At 39.9% G+C, this 25,443-nt stretch overlaps 1 protein-coding gene across 1 annotated transcript in view; it reads right to left on the bottom strand.

Annotated features, from left to right (window-relative positions):
* cadm1b (cell adhesion molecule 1b) overlaps positions 1 to 25,443 on the bottom strand; it is a 282,457-nt gene that overhangs the window by 93,808 nt on the left and 163,206 nt on the right. The window contains exon 2 of the mRNA XM_016672599.1: positions 8,145 to 8,165. Within this exon, the coding sequence (XP_016528085.1) occupies positions 8,145 to 8,165 (21 nt within the window). The remainder of the gene's footprint in view (positions 1 to 8,144; positions 8,166 to 25,443) is intronic.

Raw genomic sequence — 25,443 nt, 5'->3', positions numbered from 1 at the left:
ACCGCCCCCCCCACCACCTCCCTGACAAGACTTTGGACCTTGTCATCATAACTTACACCGTACTAAGCCCCAACACACACACACACACAAAACGCCTGGCTTTGTTTCCCCACCCTGTCTTCAGAAAGAAAGAAGAAGGAGAAAGTCAAAAGTCACCTTGTGCTATATTTATTTGGCAGGAGCCAGAAAAAAAAAAACATAAAGGAAACACGTTTAATGCCTCAGATTCACACCAGCGGAGAAACAACACTCCTAGTTTCATTCCCCCCCCCTCCGATCCTAAAAAAAAAAAGAGAAACATCAAAAGCACATTTGCATGCCTGAGTTGTCAGACACCTCTATTGCATTCTGACATTTACAAAGTGGAAAGGGAGTGGGGGGGGGGGAAAGAAATGCCTGCGTTTTCCGATAGCGATAATGGGAATAGACAGCCAAACTAACATGATTCAAAATGAACTCTGCAAATGCGGCGAGCAATAAGAAATTAACCTCCTGTGGAGAAAAGCTCCTCAGACCTGTCTGATGCAATGAACTACCCATTTTATTCCACTCCTCTGCCAGCCCTCAGGTTCAGGACAAAAGAAGGGTAATAGGTACAAAAAAAAAAACAAAACAACAAAAAAAGAAACAATTATGAGTCAGAGGACACAATGTAGGCAATTAAAAGTTTATTGTTGCCTCATAATGGGCTTTAATTCGTTTCTGCTAAATACTCGTTTCATACATCGGGTTCCGTTTAATCAATTCATTTCGAACTGCGTTGTTTTAAAAGAAAAAAAGAAGGTCCAGGTTTGATTTTCAGATAAGGTCAGAGATCTAGAACGACAAATGGGAAATGATTTAAATTTGCTTTCAATTTACGAGCAAAAATAAATGTCACCTTACGGCGACATTTATTTCTCTGTGACCCCCAGGATGCGCTGACTCGCTCAGTAAAGCTTAAGTAGGACTAATTTGATAAGAAGTTTCACCTTAAGCTTTATCAGCTTAATTACTTGTCAGGCATCTTCAAAGAAAATAAAAAAAACAAAACAAACATACATACATAAATAGAGAAAATAAAGATATGATGTAAAGAGGAACAGTTGGAGGATAAACCAACTCAGCGCTGTCCCCCACCTGTGACCCCCACCCCCACCTGTTGCTGTGTTACCTGCTAGTCAGCTAGGTAAGTAAATAAACACAATTTTAACATATAAGGAAATAAGCATTTCATTTAAATCGACTTTTGGATTCATTTTATTTGCTTTAAATATCTGAAATTTGGCCTAACTTTTGACGTGAACGTTTTCCTGTCTTATCCTCTTGATCTGATAAACTCACGTTCTCCTTTCACTCCACCCCGTTGTTTGTTTGTTTGTTTGTTTGTTTTTTTAAGCAGCTGTGGGGGTAAAACCTGAAACTGCTGCTGGTGCAAGTTACTCAACATGCCGTTGCTAGGCAACCGGAGAGTGAGTGAGTTGGTCGATGACACAGATTTTTCTTAGCTGGCTGAGAGAGGCTGAGCAGCTGAAGCCTTTCCTCTGCCTACATCTCCCAGAATGCTGTGTGGTTCAGTGAAATTATTGAACATTTTATCAGACGTACTTTCTATTAATACTGATTACATGTCTATCACAATATACTTCTATTGATTTCTTGACTCTCTGGCACCCAATTTCATAATCATAGTATTTCATGGTCTTGCAGTTATTATTGAACAAAATGAACTAACAACTTCCCAAGTTATCAAAACCTTTTTAGCGCATTTTTTTAAAATTTACTCCTAGAATGTTGGCATCCTTTTTAAGATCACATTCAAACAAGTTCACATTCATTTAGAAACAGCAATACTAATGTTTAAACTCAGGAAGAGTTCGGAAATCAATATTTGGTGGAATAACCAGGAGGCTTTTAGTGCAGTGGGCTCTTTATTTTTTCGATTCCACACATTTTTGTAACCATCAACAAGCTTCTGGCATAAGTCTGGTTTGATAATTGATCTTTATTTTCTTTCTTTCTTTTTTTTTTTTTTTTTTTTTTGTTTTTTTTTTTTAGGAAAACTGGTCAAACTAATTTAAACTGGTTGACTTCTTGGTGTAGATAAATTGATTTGAGTACAGGAACAACAAAGAAGTTAGAAGTTAGTCAGCTTTGTCTATCTCAAGATTAACTTTGATTTGTGTTTGGGATCATTTGTTGAACACCCAACTCTTTCATTTGACAAAAAAAAAAGAAAAGAAAAAGCTCATTATTTTTGGGAAAAACCTAGGGACCATCAAGAATAACTTTCAAACTGGGAGCTGCAGGAGGACCAGTATCCACCTTCAAAGTTATACTGGTGCTCAGTTCCCATAAGAGAAGCAGTCAAATCAAGCCAGAGTTACACCAGAATCTTTTTAATAGGTACAAAAAATGTGTGGTTCCTCTGCCATGCGTTAAATATTAGATACATATTAGTGTAGTCATGAATACGTCTGAGCCTGTATTCATGACTTTCAACAAGCTTGAATGAAAGAAAAATATGTTTTTATAAATTAGTCCAAGTTGTCTCTTGTGTTGTTATTCTGGTTCAAATAAGTCATCAAAAGGCCAAAATCAATACAATATTCAGACAGACGATAAACTTCTACCCTGACTTGTATATACTGTATCCAAAACACTAATAAATATGGGAAAAAAAACATGATTAAGATTCATATTTGCAACATATTGAGTCTGTATGTTAATAGCACCAGTGCACGTGTAAATCTTTCCAGTACTTTTGAAAACATTTTTTTTTATTTATTTTTTTTTATTTTTTTTAGGAAAAGCATGCAGCAATTTCAACTTCGAAATCCCCGCGCCTCGTAGTAAATACTGCCAAAGATGAGCCGGAAAGCAATATAAAGAAAAAAAAAAAAGTAGTTTTGATGTCTATTTTATTTCATCGCACTAAGAGCAATATATTTGGCAGTCAAAACAGCAACAGAGCAGCCTCAAAGCAAGGTTACTCTGCTCCCAATCTGCTGGACTGAGAGACAGAGAACTGGTAGGAAAAAAAAGAAAAAAAAAAAAAGATAAATTCTCCATAAGGTTTTAGCAGCCCCCAAGCAAGGTTGGTACCCCTCCAACATCCCAGCCTCGGCTCATCTCCAATTCAAAACACACATAAATAACGTCGCTGTGATTAGCAATCCCATCAAAGTGAAAACAGGCCACTTTGTGGAACATGGAGGGTTTTCGCAATTGAAGTAAACATTTTCAATTGCCTCGGCATCCTGGTCATGATTGGGTGCAAATGAGGAGAGGCAGTCATTAATTCTCCGTGGTGGGTGGGGGATGATGGTGGTGAAGGAGGGTGGGGGACTTGGGAGGGGGGTAGTGGGCAGAGATATAGCACAGATGACTGGCTGATAAATTCACACTCATTCCAGCAGCTGTCTGGGAGAGTAAAGTGCCTGTATCTCTACACATGGCTGCCCTCCTGTTCCCGCATCACAACATACTGAATGAAACAGTCTGAGGAAAATACAGACCTTCAAAAAGTCTGTGCACTCTCCGAGGGGATGTACAATCTGGCGAAAGGAGTCTGGCACGGAGGCGCGGCTCATCAGCCGTACTCAGAATGCAAAACGGCACCACCACCACCCCCCTCCCCCCGCGCCCCCCTTCATTTCCCCCTCTTCCGCAACACACACAAACTGTTCTCAGGGAAAAAGTTGACGAAATCTAGAAATTTTCAGCGGATTGGCTCCTCCATCAGAAATTCAGAGACCGGCACCTTTTGAATCGCGTTGGCTCGCTCTTTGAACTTTCCTCTCTTGTTTTCACATCAAAAGACATGAAAGGGGGGCAGCAAAATGCAGGACAGTCAGCGCCCCCTCCTCATACACCCCCCGACCCCTCCAACTCCCTGATTTCTCTCCCATGAGTCGACGGTCTCTGCAGCAGCAGTCATGCTCTCTCAAGAGAAAAACCAGACCAGTGTTAACAACATAAAGTTTCTCATTCCTCTTGCTGTGATTCCGCTTCTTCTTAGCCGTTAAATCCCGAGCCTCGTGATGAAACGACGTCTTAACGTGTTCACAAATGAGAAGGGTGTAATTAGAGCTGTGCCGTTACTTAAAAAAAAAAAAATCTGGTATTGGTTAAGTTTGGTGATTTGACCAAAAACACTCTTAGAGGAACTCAACATTTGTAGCAACACAACTTCAAAAGAGGAATGTTAAGATTTTTTTTTTTTTAAAGTGCTGCAAATATTAAAAATTCAGTTTCATTATCATATAATTATTTTGTGCCACTTTAAATCACGGCTTGAAACTTGTGTCCCAATTTAATCAAGCAAAAATAAATAAAATATTAGAAAATCACTTTGATGTTGACTTAATTTCCAGATGAAACTTTCTTTTTTGGATTACCAAATTTCATATATTTAACCAAACTTGCTCCTGTGTAATAATTAAAAGTGTACTTCTTTTATAAATTCCTCATAAATCTGACAAAAATTATTGTATAGTAGGTTTTTTTTTGTATGAAAGTAACAGATTTTTGTTCTAGTGCAGATTAAAGTAAAATGTCTGACCAATTATAAATGCCAGCAATTTTACAAAATACAACTTTCACCTGTACTGTATGTATTAATGTTGTCTCACAGCATAGAAAAAGGCACCAATTAGTTACTGCGCCTTTTTATATCACACTGTGGTAAAATTGTTTGGCCTAACACCCCACAGAGTTATTCTGATTTTGCTTTTTTGTCACACTTCAAAGTTTTAGGCCATCAAACAACTTATAAGGTAAGAGATAACCTGAGAAAATATAATAAATAAATAAATAAATAAATAAATTCATGTATTAGGGGAAACCAGCTATCCAAAACAACATGTAAAAAAATAACACAATCATGAATTAATTGTGATCAACTAATTTTTTTTTTTTTTTTTTTTTTTTTGGAAAGATGATTTCAATCTCAATAGTCACACCCAGACAGGTTTACTGTCAGACTGGAGAAAAACAAAAAATAACTTGTCTCTCAACAGGAAGTACGTTTGCCGTCAGGTCTCGATCTAAAGAACAGATGAGACGCCACAGACATCCATCAGTCCGGAGAGGCTAACAACACCACCTGTAAGATGCTGGGGGTCTGGTGAACCACAGTGGACCCAAATATTCACAAACAGAAGAAACACGGAAAGGTGTTGAACCTCTTCCACCAAAATGATCCTCTTCAGAATTCCTCAGCTAAAGTCTGTGATCGAGACAAGAGACTGGTCAAAAATGGCGTCCATTTGGAGATCCTGAAGCTTAACCACAGCCACACTGACCAGACAGGTTTGTCTCATTAAATCTTGCCTTGATCTCACTCTTCAGAAAAAAAAAAGCATCGTATCGATCAATAGTCAGATGACATGGTAGCAATGTAATGTCCTGTTGCTATGTTGCTGCTTTAAGACCTGGATGACTGGCCAGAGACGGAGAGTCCTGCTCTCTGTCAGAAAATCCTGCAGGAGAACAACCTCTGTTCAGTTATGACCTTAAACTCAAACTCACTGGGGTTATGCAGCAGGACAATGATCACCAGAACACTGACTAATGATTGAATTAATGTACAAATATCATTGCCAGTTGCAGCAACTGCCTTGTAGGTGTTGTTGCCGCACGGCTGAACTAGTCAGTTTTTAGGTTTAGAGGCTCAACTCTATGCGTATCTATGTGATAAGCTTAATAAATTACATTAGCATTGAAAAACCTTATTTTATATCGACTTGTGTTAATATCTGTCACTGATATTAAAATTAGTTTGATGACAAAAAAAAAAAGAAAACCAGAAGAAATCTATTGGGGGCACAAACTTTTTTTTTTCTTTACAACACTATAGCCGTATATTAAAATCCAAATGTCAGTAGCTGTTACAAAGTTGGACCCGGCTGCCTGATGCTGCCTGATTTATGGATTATTGTTTTCTCACACTACAGAACAAAAGCACCAATATGGTTCTAGCCATTGATTTTACCTACTGAAACTGGAAGTATAGGTCGGACTGCTGACTTTTGTCCCCTGCGTTCAATGAGCCAGTGGGAGGTTTTACACGAAGACTGTAAGTTCACATTTATGTTGTCAACCACAATCATTCTCCCCTCATATTACCGATGCTGTTGAATAGAGACTCTGTGAGTATTGAAACGTCAGTCAGGATTTGTCTATAACAGCTAATTTAAACGTTGACTTCACATTTAACTAGTGCATCAAAATCAAAGTTTCCACATGCTTTTTATTCATATCTGAGACATAAAACATCACAGAAAAGTCTTTCTCATTTAGAACTAAAGTTACAGGAAGATATAAAGACACTGAATGTCTTTAAAAATGTACACCTGTCTGTGGTCAGAAAGACTTTGCCAAAACACTTTTTCTTCTCAAGTAAGCCTGTTTTTATATTAAAAATAAAAAGTCTAAACACTTTAATACTTCAATATCAGTTGACCACGGTCTGCATCCCTTCGCTTCAGCCTAAGCTCTCTATGGTGAGTGTGGTAAGCACAGACACTGTGAAAAACATACATGCTTCAAAAATACCTTTGTCTTAATTGTGCTCTGTAATAATATTGTGTATCTGCCTGCTGTTTCTATAACATGAAGATATGGATTAATAAGTTATTAATACTGTATGATCATATTTCTATGCAGTCTGCCACAAATGTCATTAAAGTTTTCAGAGGTATAAACTCCTCATGCCACAATATGCAAAAGCTCAGTCTGCTCTGATGAAGAATCAGTCACTTCAAATTACTTGTGGTTCCAGCACCTGAGGCAGTTTGACCTTTTTTTTTTTTAAATTTATTTACTTTTTAATTCAACTTGTAATTTCTGGCATAATTTGGGAAAATTTGGACAAAACATTTAACTTTAATTCTTCAATTATTAATATGTAAAAACAAACAAACAAACAAACAAACAAACAAACCAAACAAAACAACTCAGTAACATCCCAACTAAAACTCACTTTATGTATTATTTTTACTGTACACTGGAAATATTACACCTGTTGTACAATATATTTAATAGATGTTTTAAATATTAAAACATCCAACTCTGAATGTCTATGTTTAGGTTTATTAAGAATTCATTTATAGAGTTATTTTGAGATTAACATATTTCCATGTACATATTATGTTATATTTACATTGAAATTACTTATAATATCACACACGTCTTTATTTTTTTATAAATTTTATAGCTCTTATGTTAACATTTGTATTTGCTAATATTTAACACTCTGGATGGAGTCGTTTGTCAACAAATAAGCAAATAAAGTTTATTCTTATGCCCTTAAATGTTTTATCTTACATCCATGGAAAGAGATCCCAACATCAATAAAAAAAAAAAAAAAAGAAAAAAGAAAATTAATAATTGAGGACAGTTGGTCAGAATTAATTGAATTCAATTGATATGGATGTTTGACAGTAACCGTAAATAACCAGATAAAAATCTGAGTTTGGACGTGTTGCGTTGGTTTCAACGCCGGCTGTTGCTACTTTCGGAGCGCATCGCTTTTGTTCCAATTAGAAAAACTCCAGGATGAAGTTCAACCGAGGAGTTTAGGGCAAACATAATTCGATAAGAAGGAGTGGCTTCTGGAAAGCGAATGTCTCCAAAATCTAATCGAGAACCAGAGAGGCCATCAGCATTACTTACCCTTGGAAACGGAGTCATTTAGGTTCACTTTCCATTAAGCAGCTACATGTAATTACGTAATGAATTACAGTTGTTTTTCTGTTTCTTTTCAAACAAACAGCAGACAGTGAAAAACATTCCCGATGCTATAAGTGGTAACGATCGGCTGAGAATGGAAACAGAGCGGACAAACACATTGTGGAGCTGGTAAAGAACTGGGTTAGAGGAGCGATACTGTTAGAATACCGAGTGGCAAAACAACAACAACATCAACAACTAAGAAACATGCGAGAGGAACTCAGACTAATTAATTACACTATGTGGCCAAAGGTTGATTTTAAAGGAAGACAACAAATGCATGGCTTTCTAAACCGTCTCGAAAGCAAACACACAACATAAGCAGGCGTGTAAATATGGACAGATGAACAGACTGGGACGGACAACCAATCAACAGACGCACAGAAGCGAGCGCTTCCAAATGAACAGCAGGTAGAAGGAAGAAGTAGTACCTGTCACGGTTTCAGCAGCTCCTGTGTTGTTGCAGCGCAGGCAAGGATGAGAGGAGAGGAGAGAGAGAGAAAAAAAGAAAGGTTGTAAGCAGACAGCCTGCAAGCAGAGAGCCATATTTAATTATTATTATAATTTTTTTTTCATAATTGCAGAAAAAGCAGGTTAAAAATCGATAAAAATTCAAGTCCTGTTATTGTGCAATTTTTCACCAATTAGGAAACACAGAAAAAGAGTTCAGAGTGAGCCGGAGACCGTGTTTGATCTCAATATAATGAGCCACTTTCCCCGCTTTCTTCCAGAAATACAAACACAATGAACCTAAGGACTGATTTTTATTTTTTTTAATTTTTTGTAGTGTCTTTTGTTTTCCACCCCCCTACACCCACCCTGCCTCCACTCATGTCCCTGATTGAGATTCACGGCCACCCCTACTGTGGAGCAGCCACAGCCTGTAGACTCTCCCCTGGGGACCCGGCAGCGTATCCTGGAGAGAAGGGCACCCATTCGGAACGGTGCCCACCAAAACTGGCATCTCGCAGGGCATGGAAGACTGCCGTGTTCCCAAGTCCCTGCAGCATAGCTCAGGGCTCTGCACCCTCGGGAGCAGCTCCATCATTCATCGCCTGCCATTCATGAAGAACCCCCCCGTCCCCTGCGAACCACCCACGCACGTCCAAATCCTTATATTTCACACACGATGCTTTATTACATTGACACTTCACACGAGATGTTAGCGGTTCTTGACTTAAGACTGTGAGCAATGGGAAGCCGAGCTTAATGCGCGGTAGTATGTTGAAGCGGCAGCTCGTCTCACTTGTCACTGCAGGTATAATAAGGGTGTAAGGTATGACACGTGTCCTTGTTATGTCCTTTTGTGGGTTTTTTCGGTGTGTCAACAAAGTCCCTCTGGACTGAAGAAACTGACAAATCCCACACAATGGGAAAGAAATTCAAAACATCGCCCCTGTGTCTGCTGCAATACTTCAGGAGATGAAGTATTGCCTTTTGTCAAGGTTTAAGTTTGGGTAAAAACTTTACTCCTATTACGTGACACGATGCCATGCAAAAGTGTTCGTAGCCCTTGTTTCTTTGTGTATTGTGTCCCTTAAAAACCTCAAATGTCCGTGTATTTTATTATAATTCTACATGGTATTTAACAACTGATCTTTGCAAAAAAAAAAAAAAAAACAAAAAAAAAAAAAAAAAAGCTCAAACTCAGTAAACATAGGATCAAATGTTTACGTGAATTTCTTTATTTTTTTAAACAGATTTCAATTGGATTTAGATCTAGTCATTTTCACAATCTAGTTATTTTCACAATCTAAAGCATGCTGATCAAAAGCGTTCCTTCCTAGATTTGGCTTGTACGTCTACGGTGAACTTGAACCAGAGAACCTTCTTCCACACTGATGTATCTCCAACATGGCATGTAAAAAACTTTAAATAGGACTTCTAATGACTTTGGCTTTGACATGAAGGTTTTATTCATGGTCTCCATGACAAATAGTTGTATTGTCCAAAGTGGTTCTTCCACCTGATGGTAGTAGTGGATCTCTTCCACTGTTCCCATGTTTTGGTGGATGACCTTGTAAATGACAAATGGTACTGGTCTGTACGTGTATACCGCTTTATCTAGTCAAGAGGACCGCAAAGCGCTTTACACTACACCGTCATTCACACATACATTCACACACTGATCACTATCAGTGTGTGAATGTATGTGTGCTACAGGAGACAGGAGTGAGGATGCCACTGGACCCTCTAACCAACACGACATGTCTTGGTATGCAGTTGTGCCATATGCTCAATTTATGGATGACAAATTTGAAGATTACTCTGAGTTGTTTAAAGCTTTGAATGCTGTTTAAACAAAACTTTCTTTTGGGGTGCTGTGGTGGCGCTGGGGTTAAGCCCAGTCCACATATGGAGGCCTTGGTCTTTGGCGGTTTTGATTCCCCGCGTGTTGGCTTTTGCCCCTTTTCTTCCCCTTTTTTTCTTTCCCCTTTTTCTTTTCAATTCCTTTTCAACCGGGGGCCCCGGGGGCCATTATTAAACCTTTTAAAAAACCCTTTGTTTTAACTTTCCCACAACTGTATCTGTGACCTGTTTGCCTTGGTCTTGTTTGGTCTCTATTAAACCAAATAGGCCTTCACTGAAGTGCAGCACTGATACTGATATTTGCTTAAACACAAGTGGACCATTGGTGTAATAGATTCTACTGAACTCTATTTAGAGAAACCAGTTTGAAGTCCATGAACAGATTGGAACTAAAGATTTTTATTTGTGAACAAAAGTTCAAACCTAGCAATCCTTTCCCTTCCTCTTCACACTTTCCTGCACTACCTTGTGCTGATCTATCACATTAAATCATGGGGTTTGCGGTTAAAGCATTGTAACTCAACATAATGAGGCCTATGGGTGATCTAGGAAAAAGACACAGAGTGGTTGACAAGTCCGACCCGAGCCTGTCCCAGTCTCACCAGGCCTCGGGACAGCCCATAATGAGGCTTTTGAGCCGCTTTAATTGCCAGGTAATTATAATGTTGTAGCAACATTATGTAAATGACTCATTATCATCTTGTACGTGTAGTCTCTCTGCCCTCTTTTTGTGTTACTCTGTCAGAAGTGTAACACAGAAAAATGTATCACCCAGATATCGGGACACCTCATTGTTTAATCTTGTCAACGGAGACCTATGTCTAAATACAGGAGCTTGAGATGGAGTGGGGGACACCGTCTCTAACCCCTCGGTATGATCCACTTCCTGCCAGTGGCCTCTGAAGGGGGCTATTAATAGCGCTGGTAATGGTTGCGGTCGTGTTGGCCGCCTTCTCCCCTTCGCTCCTCTGTACCTGCAGCACATTAGGTAGAAGTTATGAGGTGCCAGCTCGCCTGTGATTAGATGTCATGGCTGTCGCTCTGCTTAGCCAATACTGATAGACAGATTTCCAGAGGAATGCGTGTGTGACGGCATTCGAGCGAGCGAGCGAGCCCGCTGCACCAATCCGTCAATCACGGCGGATGAAAGCAGGCGCGGCCAGCCCTCCTCCAAATGATGACCGTCCTTGTCTCCTCACCTCTTCTCCCTTCTATCCAAACGTCGCCCCGGTGCTCATCATCCGCCCCGCTCTGCACAATGATCCAGCAGCGCCGGCAAAGCAGCACTCCAACAGCAGTTGTGTCGCATTTACCTGCTGGAGCCTGGCTCGTTGCGGGCGTTTTGAAAAGGCCGGATTCTTGGCTTTCAAGTGTCTCCGTTAAACCTGTAGCCATGCCAATGGATCCATAACAATGTGCAGTATTTTTGAGCTGCTGAGGCATGCTAAGATCTCAGGAGAGGAGATGTCGGTGCGGTAAGAGTGGCACATTGCCTCTCTTTTTCTCTCTCTCTCTCTCCCTTCATGACTGCTGCTCGGTAAAAGCAGTGGGGTAACACTAATGAGGCAACATTTCTTCACAGTGCTGGAGTGATGCCTTTGAATTAAAGTTCCCTCTTTCAGGTAAAACCATTCCCTCGCTTATTTATGCTCATGAACTGCGGCGTGTTGCATGTCATCCTGGTGTGTGATTGCGCTGCACAAGAGGACGGATGTTATATTGCTGGAGCTCTGTGTTGCTTCCCCTGTTGAGAACACCCACATCGGTTACCTTCAAAACTGTGTTTGCGCACGTGGTTGGAGGAACGCAGTCTTGCTGCGGGTATCCCACTGTGTTTTCATTTAATTAGAAGGGATCAGAGGTGGGCTTTAAACTTTTTTTTTCCCCTCTTCAATCGGATCGAGACGTGAGCTCCCGCAGAGTGGACCTAATAAACACGGGCGACTTCAGAGGTCAGCTTGGTTTCACAAAGGAAACTGATCAAACCATAGCAGAACGACCCCAAAAAAAAAAAAGAAGAAGAAGAAGAAGAGGGAGGAAAACATTTTCCAGCACTTCAAGTAACTCCTTTTCGGTGCTAATCACTTTAAAGTTTACACTAAAATTTACACTTTCTTTTTAAATTTACAGTGCAAACACCCCTCCCTTGACCGCGTTGATTAGAAGCAGCAAGAAGTAGAAGTCTTTGAGTTTCGACTAACCCTAACCAGAAATGAATAAAATGATACTAAAATAATATCTCATGTAATTAGGAGTAAAAATCAGACATTTAGTAGACCATAGCTTTAACAAGGATAAACATATGTCACTATAAAAACAAACAAAAAAGAGTGTTTGTCTTAACATTTGAAACAGCACTGAATAAAAATCTCTTCTTGTTGATTTTGCTTTCATTGTAAGGATCAGAGGATGTCTCTCTCCCAGCGAGCTCTGTATAAATTACATCAGGTGATTTCAAAACAATATTATCTTAACTTTACATTAGCAGCTTATTACTTCTGCACTTTTAAACACCTTCACAACTAAACAATTTCTTCAAAACTAAAGCCTCCTGCTGCATTCATTCAGGACTTCTTCTCTTTTTACATTCCACCTCAATCTGTGTCATTTATGTTTCTTCTTGCAATGTGTGTACTGTTTGGAACTGGTGGCAAAGGCTTTAACTTTATATTTAATGTGCCAGTTTCATGTCAAATTTGGACAATTTGATCACAGCGATTAACAGACGTTAGCTTGGTTAGCTAGCCAACGTTGGTTAGCCTTGGTCAATGTCTAGTTCTTCAAAATAACCCACCTTCCTGTTCGTTTCATTTAAAAATTCAACCAAATGCCTCTTAAAGTATTTTACGACCAGGTTGAAAAAACATTACCCCAAAAAACTGTAAATTTCATGTATGCAAAGAGTGATCCTTGGAGCCATGGTCACAATGGGGAATTGTGATTATGTACTTAAAGGAAAGGGACCTTAAAGTACATTAAAGTCACATATTTGTTCAACAGTATGAACAAGTATGTGAAATTAAATTCTTTAAAAAGAAAGATCTGGTAAGACAGTGTAGGGGTTTTAATAAAACAGATTAGTTTTTATCTTTGAAATAATATTAATTTCAGTCATAAGGGACTTCACCTAGTCTCAGAAAAAACTATCAGTAAATACAACTTTAGACGAATAAAAACCGATGACAAATTAAACCATGGCATTTTTCTTTCCAAGAGAAGAAGAGGGGGAATACCGAGGGATTTATTTTTACTGCTTCCCTTAAGAATTAAGAGAAAGCGGCCAAGTCCAGCTAATCAAATCCACTTGATTAACTGAGCATCACCTCTGTAAAAACAGGAGCTCTGGTAATTTCCTGGCCTGGAGCTTTAAAGTGTGTGTGCATGCGTGTGTGTGTGTGTGTGTGTGTGTGCGCGTGTGTGTGCGTGTGTTCGCCCCAACGCTACAAAAGAAGAACATCAGGAACCATCTTTAAAAAGAAGTCGTTGCTGCCAGTCATTCTGGAGATGTTGAAATATCCGCCATATGTACATCATTAATGTTAGCAGTTCTTTCTCTTTCTCTTTAGTTCATCTACATGTGCTTTGCTGCTTTTATTGATCAAAGCATGACCTCACAGGAAAAATGAAAAACAAGCCATCCTAACATCTGAAGCGCATGCAGCGAAGATAATTTATCCTCTGCACAACTCTCTTTAAGTCCTTATCAGTGTTATTCAGAGTTAATCATAAATATTGTGCCTCCAGGAAGACTTTGCAAAGCTTCATATGTGCATGTTTTGGCAGAATTACATACCGTGACAGCATACGCGGCATATGTCTGCCTTCTCGACTCTTGAGTGGGTGCTAGCTTCCTGAACTTAAGTCTTCTCAGTCGGGCGTTTTGCTGATTTACGGCTGCTCTGATTTATTTTGCAAACCATAGAGTGTTCTTATTTGCAAGCAATCAAATCGGATTTGTTTAGATGTCATGAAGTTTTCAGAATGATCAGGCGTGTCAATGATTTGGACATCAATAGCAGGAAGATGCACACAAACAAGAGTTTCTCTGCAAGTGTCTGTAGACTATTTTTTTTTGCACTATTTCAAAAACATTTAATTCTTCATGCTGACAACATACTAGGACACTAACAATGGACAATAGCATCCAATGGCCACCAGAGTTAGATCCAGTAAAACCGTAGAACAACATTGGGATGTCAATGTGTGTTGAAAGCCTGACGGTCCTCCAGGCTTTACTCGCCACCCCACCAGGCTAAGCGTTGTTTGTTTATTTTAAATAGTTGTTAGTTTTTTCCCACCAGTAACAGTGACAGTAATGACAGACTAGGCGAGGTTTACAGTTGACGCCGTGACCACCGAGCCTCGCAGGTGTTATGGAGGAAATCCTGGGATGTACTGAGAGATTCACTTTGTGGATGTGCAGCCTACAAATCTTTGGGATTTGTTTTTGGTAGTGTTCCCTAGTGTTTTTGGTAAATATGGACCAAAAACACAAAGGAATATTCCCAACATTATCTTGAAAGGCACTTTTGAAGGTAAAAGGGGTGAAACCCATTACCACAAAAGATATAACTAAGAATGTTAATGGTGGCACTATTCCCTTATCTGCCTTTGTGGTACTTACTGAAGGTAAGATAATAACGGATTACAATCTGTTTAACTGAATTTCACTTGAAAAACCCTGAGGTTCCCCATTTACAGTACAGGAAGTTAAGAAGGTTCAGTAAACTGTTGCTATCAGCGCTCACGTGCCACTAAATCCAGGCTAAACAGGCAGCAAGCGATCCAAACACACGCTCACCTGCGAACACAAGTGGGAATACTCAGATTAACTCTCCCCAGAGTCAATCAGGACATAATAATCAGGTAGGCTTACAGGAGACGCAAAGCATGTTTCTGCTCGATAAACTGGAACAAAAAGGAGATTTTACATACATCCCCTCAGAGGTGGGTAATTGCTTTCTGTTAATGTGATGCGCTTTGTCCGATGTCTGGCTTGAATGAGTGTGAAAGCCAGAGGGACATGTGCAGCTGAAGAGAGCCTTCATGTTCGGAGATTAAGGGGAAATCCTTGAAAAATGCCAGGAGTTAAAAAAAAAAAAAAGAAAGAAAAAAGGTGGATATATTGAAATTGTTTTGGTATCCAGGTTCTTTTTAGTTTGAGGCTTTTGCTGTTCAAAAAAATAAAAAATAAAGGCAAAAAATGGTGCAAATTAGAGGCTAAACCCGACACAGATCAGTTTCAAGACTGGCTTTGAAAACGGTAGACATGTAGGATCATAAGTGTGTCGTTTGCTGTCTACAGTTGATAAGAAAGAAAAAAAAAACAACCTACAGAGTTATTAACAACCTTTAGTGACATCAGTGCCACTGCTTAGGTTGCATTCATCTCTTCCAGTTGTGTGGAGAAAAAAGGGAAAGCTCTAGCACATTTCCGACAACTCACGATGCCAAGCTGCTGCTTTGCACACTCTCACATGATAGGTGCCAAGCTCCACCTGATACTCAAAGTAAAAAATAAAATAAAAAAAATAAATAAATAAATAAAAAATGTTTAAAAAAAAAAAAAGCTGTCAGTGCTTGGGATTCAGCTTGGCACATTTATCACAAGGTAACGTGATGATAACAACACTCCTCTCCAACAGGCGTAACGTCTCAATTCAACGTAAAATGAGGTAGGAAGAGCGTTAACGTGACACGCAATTAAGAGGCGCTGATTGTGACGAATGTAGGGACTTTACAGGTCTATAAATCAGCAAGCAGCTGTTTTTTTTCCTGTTTCTTTCTTCTTTTTTTTGACGGGAGGTAAACAGAGTTCCCCTTTCTTTGTCGCAGGCTCAATAATCCACTCTGTTATGTTAACAAGACAGGCTGAGTGAGCGCGGACTAAAGTGCAGCAGCAGCAGCGGAGAGATTCCCGCTTAAAGCCGAGGCAAAGCTTAACCTCTGGCGAAGTGACACATCACGCCTCATTCAGACGATCTATTTCAGGTGACGCTGCAACTTCTTCATGTCTCTCCCCCTCAGAAGCAGAAGCCGACATGAAATCCCCACAAAATCCTCTTTTTTTTCTCTCTTATTTATTTGTTGCGGTTTTTTTCTCTCTCTTTTTTGTTGTTATTTTTTTTCCCCCACAACTCGGCCTCAGTTGTTGAAAGAAAGTTTAGGAGGGAGAGCTGCGTTCGCTACCACAGGAGAGAAACCGATGCTGCGATTCAAGCGGGATCAAAACGATCACACAGTGTTTTGCATCAAAGACCCGCGATGAATTCTTGAGGGGAAGAATCTCTGCTATTCTGGTGAAAAACTGCGATGCCTCGCCTATGGTGTGGGCCTCCTGCGTGGGAATTTCACAATACTCTGGAGGGCTTCTAGTGTGATTTTTTTTAATTTTTATTTTCACACAACGTCTGCGATCGTTTCTGCTCACTGCAGCTCCCCGTGCAAAAAGTATTCATACTCTTTAAACTTTCTGTTTTGCCACATTATGTCCAGGAAAGTTAATGCATTTTTGTGGGAATTTTGTGAGGGGGACGAGTACTGAATAATTCTGAAGGGATGATTTTCTTTTTACAGAACAAATTAATAATTTAAGTGTTTGGCATGGATTTGTACCTTGATGTGATACCCCTAAATAAAAATCAAATGCATCCAGTTGCATTAAGAAGTCTCTTCAAATAGGAAGGATACAGATTATGTGACTAAATGTCAGTATGTATCCAACAGTTCTGTGTGACTTGAGTTATGTAAAAATAAATAAAATAAAACAGCAATATGAAGACAAACTAACATGTAGAAAGATGAGAAGTTTGAAGAATAGTTAGGTTGTAAAACAGCACATGTTCATGTCAACAATAGAAGAAAACCTGTTTTTAGACTGGGACACAATGAAATGATTTACATTAAAATATATTTATTGTTTGAATGGGGTAGTCAATAGCTTAGCAAACAAGCATCCCCTTGTTCTATGTTTCGCATCATGCAGAGCGTCTGGACCCTCAGATGGAGGCGTTGGCTCTGACGAAGTTTTAAATCGTACCCACTTGCTAACGTCTGGCCATGATTTATGTAGCGTGCCAGCCAGATGCTATGAAGCTTGCCGGAAATTGCTTGCACTGAAAACAAAACGTCCTCCATCGCAAACAGAGAGATCCCAAGCCAAATGAGACGGCCGTTAATGTTAATTCAATATTTGGACTGAACGCCTTTGTTCACTCCCTCCGCTGCCGTTACCAAACTACAACCATGGCAGAAAATCAAGTTCAAAGTTTGAAAATCCAGCTCAATGGGAGAAATCCCAGATGGAGCAGTAAAGGGAGATGAGAACTGAGCAGAAATAAGCTCTAGTGGGTGTGGGTCATATGCTTCTGGAAATACTCGACTGTTTTTGTCTTTGTCTTGATGAACTTTTACTTATTAGACCCCTCAGATCTTCTGGTTCTGGTCTGCTCTGCATCCCCAGAACCAGAACCAAACGAGGAGAAGCAGCATTCAGTTTCTATGCACCACAAATTTGGAACAAACTTCCAGAAAACTGTAAAACATCTGAAACACTGGGTGCCTTTAGATCTCAACTTAAAACCCACCTGTTTAGAGTTGCTTATGGCTAAATTAGGGTTAGAGAGCATGGCAGCAAAATGTCTTTGATGTTTTTAATGTTTTTATCAATGTTTTTAATGTTTTTATCTTCACTTTTTATCTATTTATGTAAAAGTGGCGAGTGATTGAGGGTCATTGCGTGCACAGAAAAACCCTGTAAATTCTAGACTCTAACAGGTAAAAATAGTGCACAAAAATCCGTGTAGGACGGCAAAGTCCTAGCGCAAAAATTCGCGTGATAGGTGGACGGAGCCTGGTGCTGCAAGGTTGGAGACCTTGTCCCGTTAGGCGACGGGGCCTGGATAATACCCGTGTTAAACGGACGGCGGAGTCCGGCGACGACAGGTGCTTAAATTCTGTAACAAAAGTATGTTTTTATCTTTTTCTATTCTTTTCTTTTCTCTTTCTTACTGTTTATTCAATGTCACATGCTGTTTTTATTTTGTTTTTTAATTATGTAAAGCACCTTGAAATGCCTTGCTGCTGAAATGTGCTATACAAATAAAATTTGATTGATTGATTGGTTATTGTCTTAGCATATCTTTGTTCAGATAATCAAGAGCCACAACTGAGCAGAATTGGAAGGTGATAGCCAGGCCAGGTAGTCAAAGTCTAATAGAGAATCTGTGGCCACAGCTGAAATGTTATATCCATCGATGCTTTTCATAACATTAACCTTTGGTGTAAAGAAGGAAGCGTAAAAATTTCTGTCTCTAGACATGCGAAGCTGGAAGAGAGAGAGAGAGAAAAAAACAAAAACAAATGGCTTTGTACCAGTAATCGCAACAAAATTTGGTTCTACAAAATATCGACTCAGTGGGACTGAATACAAAGGATGTGATTATGAGCGGCTTTGTGCTGGTCAATCACATAAAATCCCAATAAAACACTTTGAAGTTTTGCGGTTGTGACGCTACTAAATGTGAAAGCGTCCATTTGGCACAATATGTGCTCCGTCACTGGGTGCAGAAATGCATCAGCATCCCTTTCACTGAGAGTTTATGTGTGTGTGGTTGTGTGTGTATTTGTGGTTGTGTGGGGGTAATTAGGACATTAGGAGAAGCCTTTGACAGACTTGTCATCTCTGTAGCCTCCCCCAGAAGAGAGTAGGTGGTCGGGGGGGGGGTAAGTGGGGGTCCGGCAGGGTCAAGAGACAGCTGCTGCACCGCCGCTCACTGTCTGGAAGCTCTCAGAGAATATTAAACCGCAGCAGCGTCGGCCAACTTCCTCTCTCTCTCCCTCCATGGTTTATGGAACATGCAAAGCCTTTCCGCGGAGAGGTGGCGGCTAATTTATGCCAGTGTTATAAAAGTGCTATTGTTTTGTGCGTGTGTGTGTTGTTTTTTTCCCTAACCTGAAACACGAGAACATAAACAGAGACTGCAAAGCGAATGCCGAAATAAAAGCTGATGGCAATGAGGTAATTGAGGTTATTTTGTAATTCGGTGGATTTGCAGCTTAATGACTGTTGTTCTCATTTTACACGTTTTTTTTCTTCTTCTTCTTCTTCTTCATGATGATGATGATAAATCTGTATGATCATACACCTCCTGCGTGTTTGTCTCCAATGGAGAGGAGCTCTATTATCACAATATGAGACGTATTAAGTGCATCCCCCAAGGCTGATGACCTTGGTAATAACATGCCATTAATTGTGCAGATGGATTATTATCTTCGGCAACAACAACGCGGCTTCCTTCCAGACCCGACTCTCCACCAAAAACACCTGGGCCCGCTCTTCCGGGCCGCCTCCGCTCATACGTCCATAATCACCTCTATCAGCCCAAAACGTTAACTGCATCCTGGGACGTTAAGCACATCTATTTGTTTGCAGTTGTAATGTCTTCTCGCGCGCCTCAATCAGGCACCTGTCAGACACACACCTGCTACCTCCGACGCCGAGAGGAGGCAGAGGGAGGAAAGAAGGGGGCCTTTTGTTTCTCGCGCAGAGTTTATAATCAGCAGCGTTGTTTCCAATCTTCCTCCGCCATTTTTCAATTTCCCATTTCCCTTTTCTCAGTCAAATCACTGCTATCAATCAGGTGCATGTTTGAGAGAGAGAGAGAGAGAGAAAGAGAGAGAGAGGAGGAAGGGGTAGGGGGGTATTTCCTTGATGGAACCATCTCCAGCCCCAGGCCTCATTAGTCAGACTGCAGGAGGAAATCTGAGTGCGTGTGTGTGTGTGTGTGTGTGTGTGTGTGTGTGTGTGTGTGTGTGGAAGTGAGTGTGTGTGATAAAAATGAATTCTGGAAGAGTGCTTCTGTCAATATGAGGCCATTTAGCATTTCCTATTCCATCCAAATGATGCACGGCGGACATTTATGCTCTCTATTTGAGTTCTTCTAAATGGACACTCACAGGCGAGTAAGTTCTATTATATATTTTGCTCTTTTTTCCCTCCCTTTCTCTTTCTCCCTCCTCTCCGCTCACCGACGTCTCCGAAATTTTCCACCAAAACAATTTCTGAGCAGCCACGCCAACTTCTCCTCTGTCGCGGTCGGCAGTGGGATTGTCTCTAGAAAAAAAAAGAAAAAAGAAAAAGGGAAGCAACGTGGGATGGAACTGACGTGGAAGTCGATATGAATCAAACCCCCAACAGCTGCATAGGCACAAACTCTATTGATTATGCTGACAAGGGGGAGCTCCAAGTGCATCGACATCCTTGAAGAGAGTCAACCGAGTCGCTTTGATGGCGCCGAACACAACATCAAAGGAGATATGGCCCGAAATGCTGTTGCTGCAACCTATAAAGAACAGCTGGTAAAGTCAACTTTTATGGCAATTTGGAATGTTTTCAATGCCAACAATTTACAGACAACTTGATGTGAAAGCTTCAAGTCAATACAGACAAAGTTATTTGCAGAGAATTAAAATTGTAAAAAGCTGCAGCCATTTACGTAATAAAACCAAAAGGTATGCATTTCTTAAAATAAAACTTTTCTGCTAGCATAGCAAGATGTTAGCTAAAACCTGTGTGTTCAAGTCAAATCACAGCCACACCAGTAGGAAAAAGCTGTGCTTCATGCAGAAATGATAAAATACTCATCTTTATTAGATTTATATAGTCAAAGACTTAGTTTGTGAGTTTTCTGTGAATGCCTTCAATGCTATGGATGATGTAACAATGCTGTATGTTTATGTTAGCATATGTAAGGTATCAACTAAAATAACAATAATGTCTTCAAAGGCTTAGTATTATGTATTTTCCAGGCACATTGTGTCTTTTTATGGTACAATCAAGTGTTACCATCAGTTGTTATATAATTGCTGTGCGTATCAAACAGAACATAAAAAATAAATTGGACTTTCAATTTCCTACATGAAATTGGGTCTCTGCCTCTTTAAGAAGCTCCTGCTCTTTCTGAAAATCAGAAGTCATCGCAACATCGCTCCTCTAATAAACCTTAGCCAATCCAAGCCAACTTTATAGAAAATGCTCCTCATTATGCCATTTATGCCACTTACAACCGTTTTCAGGAGCATTGGGCTGAAAAGTGGCTCATTTCATGAGCTCCGCAGATGTGCAGTTCCAGCAGGTGTTTGCTAACGGGCAATGAGGAAGAGCTTTGTAGAAATGGGCGGGGCTTTGTGGGAGCAAGTGCTAGGCCAATGGTTGCCATAGGAGGTCAAAGGTCCCTCAAACATGCATGAAAAAATATCAAAGCAACCTTTTAACATTGTAACATGATACAAAGCTCAAATAAGTCAATTCTACATGATACCTCTGAGGAGATAATGTCTCTGTATAACAACTGCAAAAGGCTAATTTCAGACCATATATTGACCAAAATTACTACAAGCAACACAATATACTAATCTGAGTCAACATGCTCAATTCTTCCCCGTTTTGTGGCTCATTCAAACATGAGAACAGCATTAACAGCTTCCTAATTGCTCCTGGTCCATCTCCAGAAATAATCCAGCATCCTGGCTGCAGTTCTCGTAGCTTTCTAGCTGGGCCATATTCAACCTCCAATTGACAACCTAAGGGAAGTGTTTGGCTACTTCCGCGTCCCTTGCACTGGTAATTTTCTGTTTAGCTAGATGTCAAAATTTTATTTTCTCCACAACTGAACAAGGAATTTAAGACTCTCGATACAAAGACTGGGAAACGAAGCCAAACGAGCCAACACGAGAAGTCCAGATTTTCGCCAACTTGGCAATATGTTCAATGTTTGTTTCCGAGCGTATTGATTGGGGGAAAAAAAGAAAAAAAAAAGATTTGTTTGAAGTGGCCAGACAAAATGGCAACTATAGTAAATTCACAATGGCAGGGTAATATACGGCTTCACCGCTTTCATTTATTCACAGTTTGACATTTCCTTCCTTCCACAGAGTGTGCTCTAACTGTGTGCCAATGGCCACATCATTTAGACCGGGCCCGCATGAATATTTAACATTAGAGCCCCGACTCGTCGCTCACAGAAAATGAATTATTTTTAGTGGGCTTTGCGGAGGCACCGTGAAAAACTCTCACTCCGGTGATGAATTGCTGGAGAGTTTATGTTGTATTAAGCAGGCAAAACAAATGGCTATCAATCATTTGAAGCCTTCCTCTGTGGTCGCCAGCCACGCATCTCCGCATTTTTTTATTTTTATTTTCCCAGAGATTCGGTTGCTGATCAAGCTGCCAGCCTTGGGAGTGTAAAATGAAAAGGGTCAGCCTAGAGTTCGCCGTTTTTGTTGCGTTTTGGAGGAGCAAGGTCACGTGCGTCCCGTCGCCACTTTTGGTAAATAAAGGTGCTCTAGTGTTTAGAGAAGAAGAAGAGTCATGCTATGGCCAAAACGAACACAAAGCTATTTGCTACTTTGTGTCGCATTTCTGTTTCCTGGTGCCTGTTGTGCTGGAGCGCTTGCAGGTCTTGTATGCATCGATTGCTTTGTGGAGGCAACACACCAAGCTGATCGTTCAGTCTGGTACATATTGTGAACAAGGATGCATTTCACAGCCCGTGAGATATAATGGCCGTCCTTGTCTGCAGAAGGCATTAGCAGTATCAGCTGTGATAATAAACCATTTCGAGGCAACAGAGGAGCGCTGGAGTCAAGCATAAAACCAGGAGCAATTAATCTTGTGCGGACTCGCGTGCATCTTGAGAGATCGGTTTTATTCACAGGACTTCCCAACCTGGAAAGCGTGGCCTGCGATCAAGTATGTAAAATTCACATTTGGCCCCTTTAACTTTTGCACGTTTCGTCACATCGCAGCGTCAGATTATATTGTACTTTCTGCACTGTGCAAGTGCAGAACTTCGGCGTAATTGGTTATAGAGAGGAGGCGGCGGCCTGGGTTTCACTAATTTCTCAACTGAGAACCTGAAAAGTGCGTATGTGTTTAAACCCCTTAAAAATGTCCAAAAGAAAATTCCAAGCAACTAATTGCCTTCACCTGTCACCTAATTGGTAAGCAGAGTTAACCTGTGTGTAATTTATGCTCAATGTGGAAACTGCTGTCCTGTGAAACCATCAACCTCTAAGAGAAAACACTAGTAAACAAACTGCCTCATTAAGACCAAGGAACACATGTATATATATCCACATCTACATATATATATATATATATATATATATATATGTGTGTGTGTTTGTGAACACGCTGTTTGTCTACCACCTATCTGTAGACTTTTTCCTCTGGCGGCGGCCATCTTGCTTCCAGCCCAAGATTAGCTTTCCTTCGTGGAAGCGAGTTGACAAAAAAACTGAAGACGATCAAAACGAGTTATTTAGATTACTGATTTTCATAAACATCGCTTTAAAAACAGTCTACCGCTAAATCTTTCGCCATCTACCTAAAAATAACAGTTTGTGTCACCAGCAGCTCGTGTTGATCTGATGTTGACATATCTCTTTCCACCTCGCCGGGGATTGGTTGGAGGTCTCCCTCATTTTACTACAACACCAAGATAGTGACTATCTAAGATAAACCTGCATTTCTCTCTCTCTCCACTTTTTTTTTTGGGGGGGAGGGTTTATCTGCACCGTCAACTGCACACTCTTGTCAGAATGTGAAGTTTAATTACACAAGTGCCTGATTAAATGTTTAATCAGAATCAAGTCAAGTATGATTCAGCGATTGTGTGACCTATTTTTAACCTCGACGCTGTGAAAAACTCTGTTTTCCACAGCAGCTGCATACCCTCGCTTCTAAGATAACACGCGCACACACACAAAAGAAAACCTGCATTTCTGTCGTTTCCACGATAAACTTTAAGTGAAGGTTTCAGGCAAATGTTTTGAGTGAACCATCAATTGGAATATCTGATCTGAAATTATGCCAGCATCGAGAAAGGTCTTAATGAATCCTGGCACACCGCTGCCAAGACTGCAGGAGGAAAAAAGACGTGAATACTTCAAATAAAAATGGAAGAAAACGGGCAAAATTAAGAGCACTAAGATCCAACGTTCGGAGTGCCGTAAGGAGCAGTTCTGATAGGTGATTAAATCAGTTCTTCATGCTTGCCTTACCTGCTCTGAGTTGTATTTGATTGGATAAGCAATTATCCTTACATTGGTTAATTGCTGGTTAATTTAGCTCACATAGCAATCACCCAACCCTCTACCCTGCCAATCAAAGGCTAGGGGAAAAAAAAAAAAAACATGTCTAGAATCATGGAATAACTCAAATACAGAGGCGTGTCTCAATAGAGTTGAATAATAGCAAAAGATCATTTTAGTCATTTAAAAAAAGTGAAGGTCACGTATATAGTCGTTGCACATAAAGGGATGAATTTCAGGGGTTTCTTTCTGTTGATTTGATGATTATGGCTTTTAGTTAATGAAGAAGCCAAATTAAGTTTCATCAAACATGTTAATATGACTTAAAAAGGAAAATAATTTAAACCTGGAAATGTTTTTCATGGCTACGTCACGCCGTGGCTTTACAACCGTTAACTCCCTCAACCAGGACGATAAAAAAATAAAAGCCAGTTGCTCATGAAGCCAGTTGTTCACTTTGTGCTGTGACTCTGCAGACAAATAGAAATTTTAGATGAAGGGAAAAGTGTGACAGCGTGGTCCACACCTTACGATTTTCGCCCAACTTTTAGTTTGTTTATCCTTATTTAATTTTTTCCTAAACATTTTACATTTATACTTATGTCTCTATGCTGCAAATACTTGAAAAAAGGTCAAATTGCTCATTTGTTCACAATACTGGCAAATAACGACACTCTGATTCAGATCCTTTATCCTTCCACCCAATTTTCTGTAGCTAAGCTTAAATACAGCCATCTGTGAACAACCAGCTTTCCAGTTGCCTGTTGTGTCTCAACTTTGGTATTTGGTCAATGACTATCTGGTGAAGAACTGTCAAGTCTGAAGTCTTCTAAATAATTGTGCAAGGCCATAATATGCACATACCATACAAATTAATGATCTGAAAGTCCATATTTGTTGGCATTAAGAAACTTTCTGATTATTTGAGAAGCTGAATTTTTGAGTTTTAAGTTCGGCCTAATATCTACATACCTGTTTCAAAATGTTCTTCTGAATTATATTTCAAAACATATTTCATTTAATAACATATTTCATTTGTTTAAAAAAACAAAACCAATCTATTTTGTACAGATATTATAACTACTGGAAACAGTAGTCTTGCAGTTTGTGTTTTTTTTGGTATAACTAGGACTGTAATCTTCTGGCATTTAAACCTTTGGATTTGAAGAAAGCCATACCAAAAAACCTAAAAACAAATATTAATATTAAAATTTAGCAAATGGAAATTATTTTGGCCACTCAAAGCTGACTTGAAATGGAAAAAGGCTAATCATAATCAGTCACAATGGGGGAAAAAAAAAGATTACCTGTGTTTTTTATTCAGTG

This window comes from Poecilia formosa, unplaced genomic scaffold (genome assembly GCF_000485575.1).
Source record: "Poecilia formosa unplaced genomic scaffold, Poecilia_formosa-5.1.2 Scaffold63, whole genome shotgun sequence".
NCBI classification, from domain to species: Eukaryota; Metazoa; Chordata; class Actinopteri; order Cyprinodontiformes; family Poeciliidae; genus Poecilia; species Poecilia formosa.
Note: the sequence above shows the minus strand (reverse complement) of the source record. Positions and strands in the feature narration are given on the sequence as shown.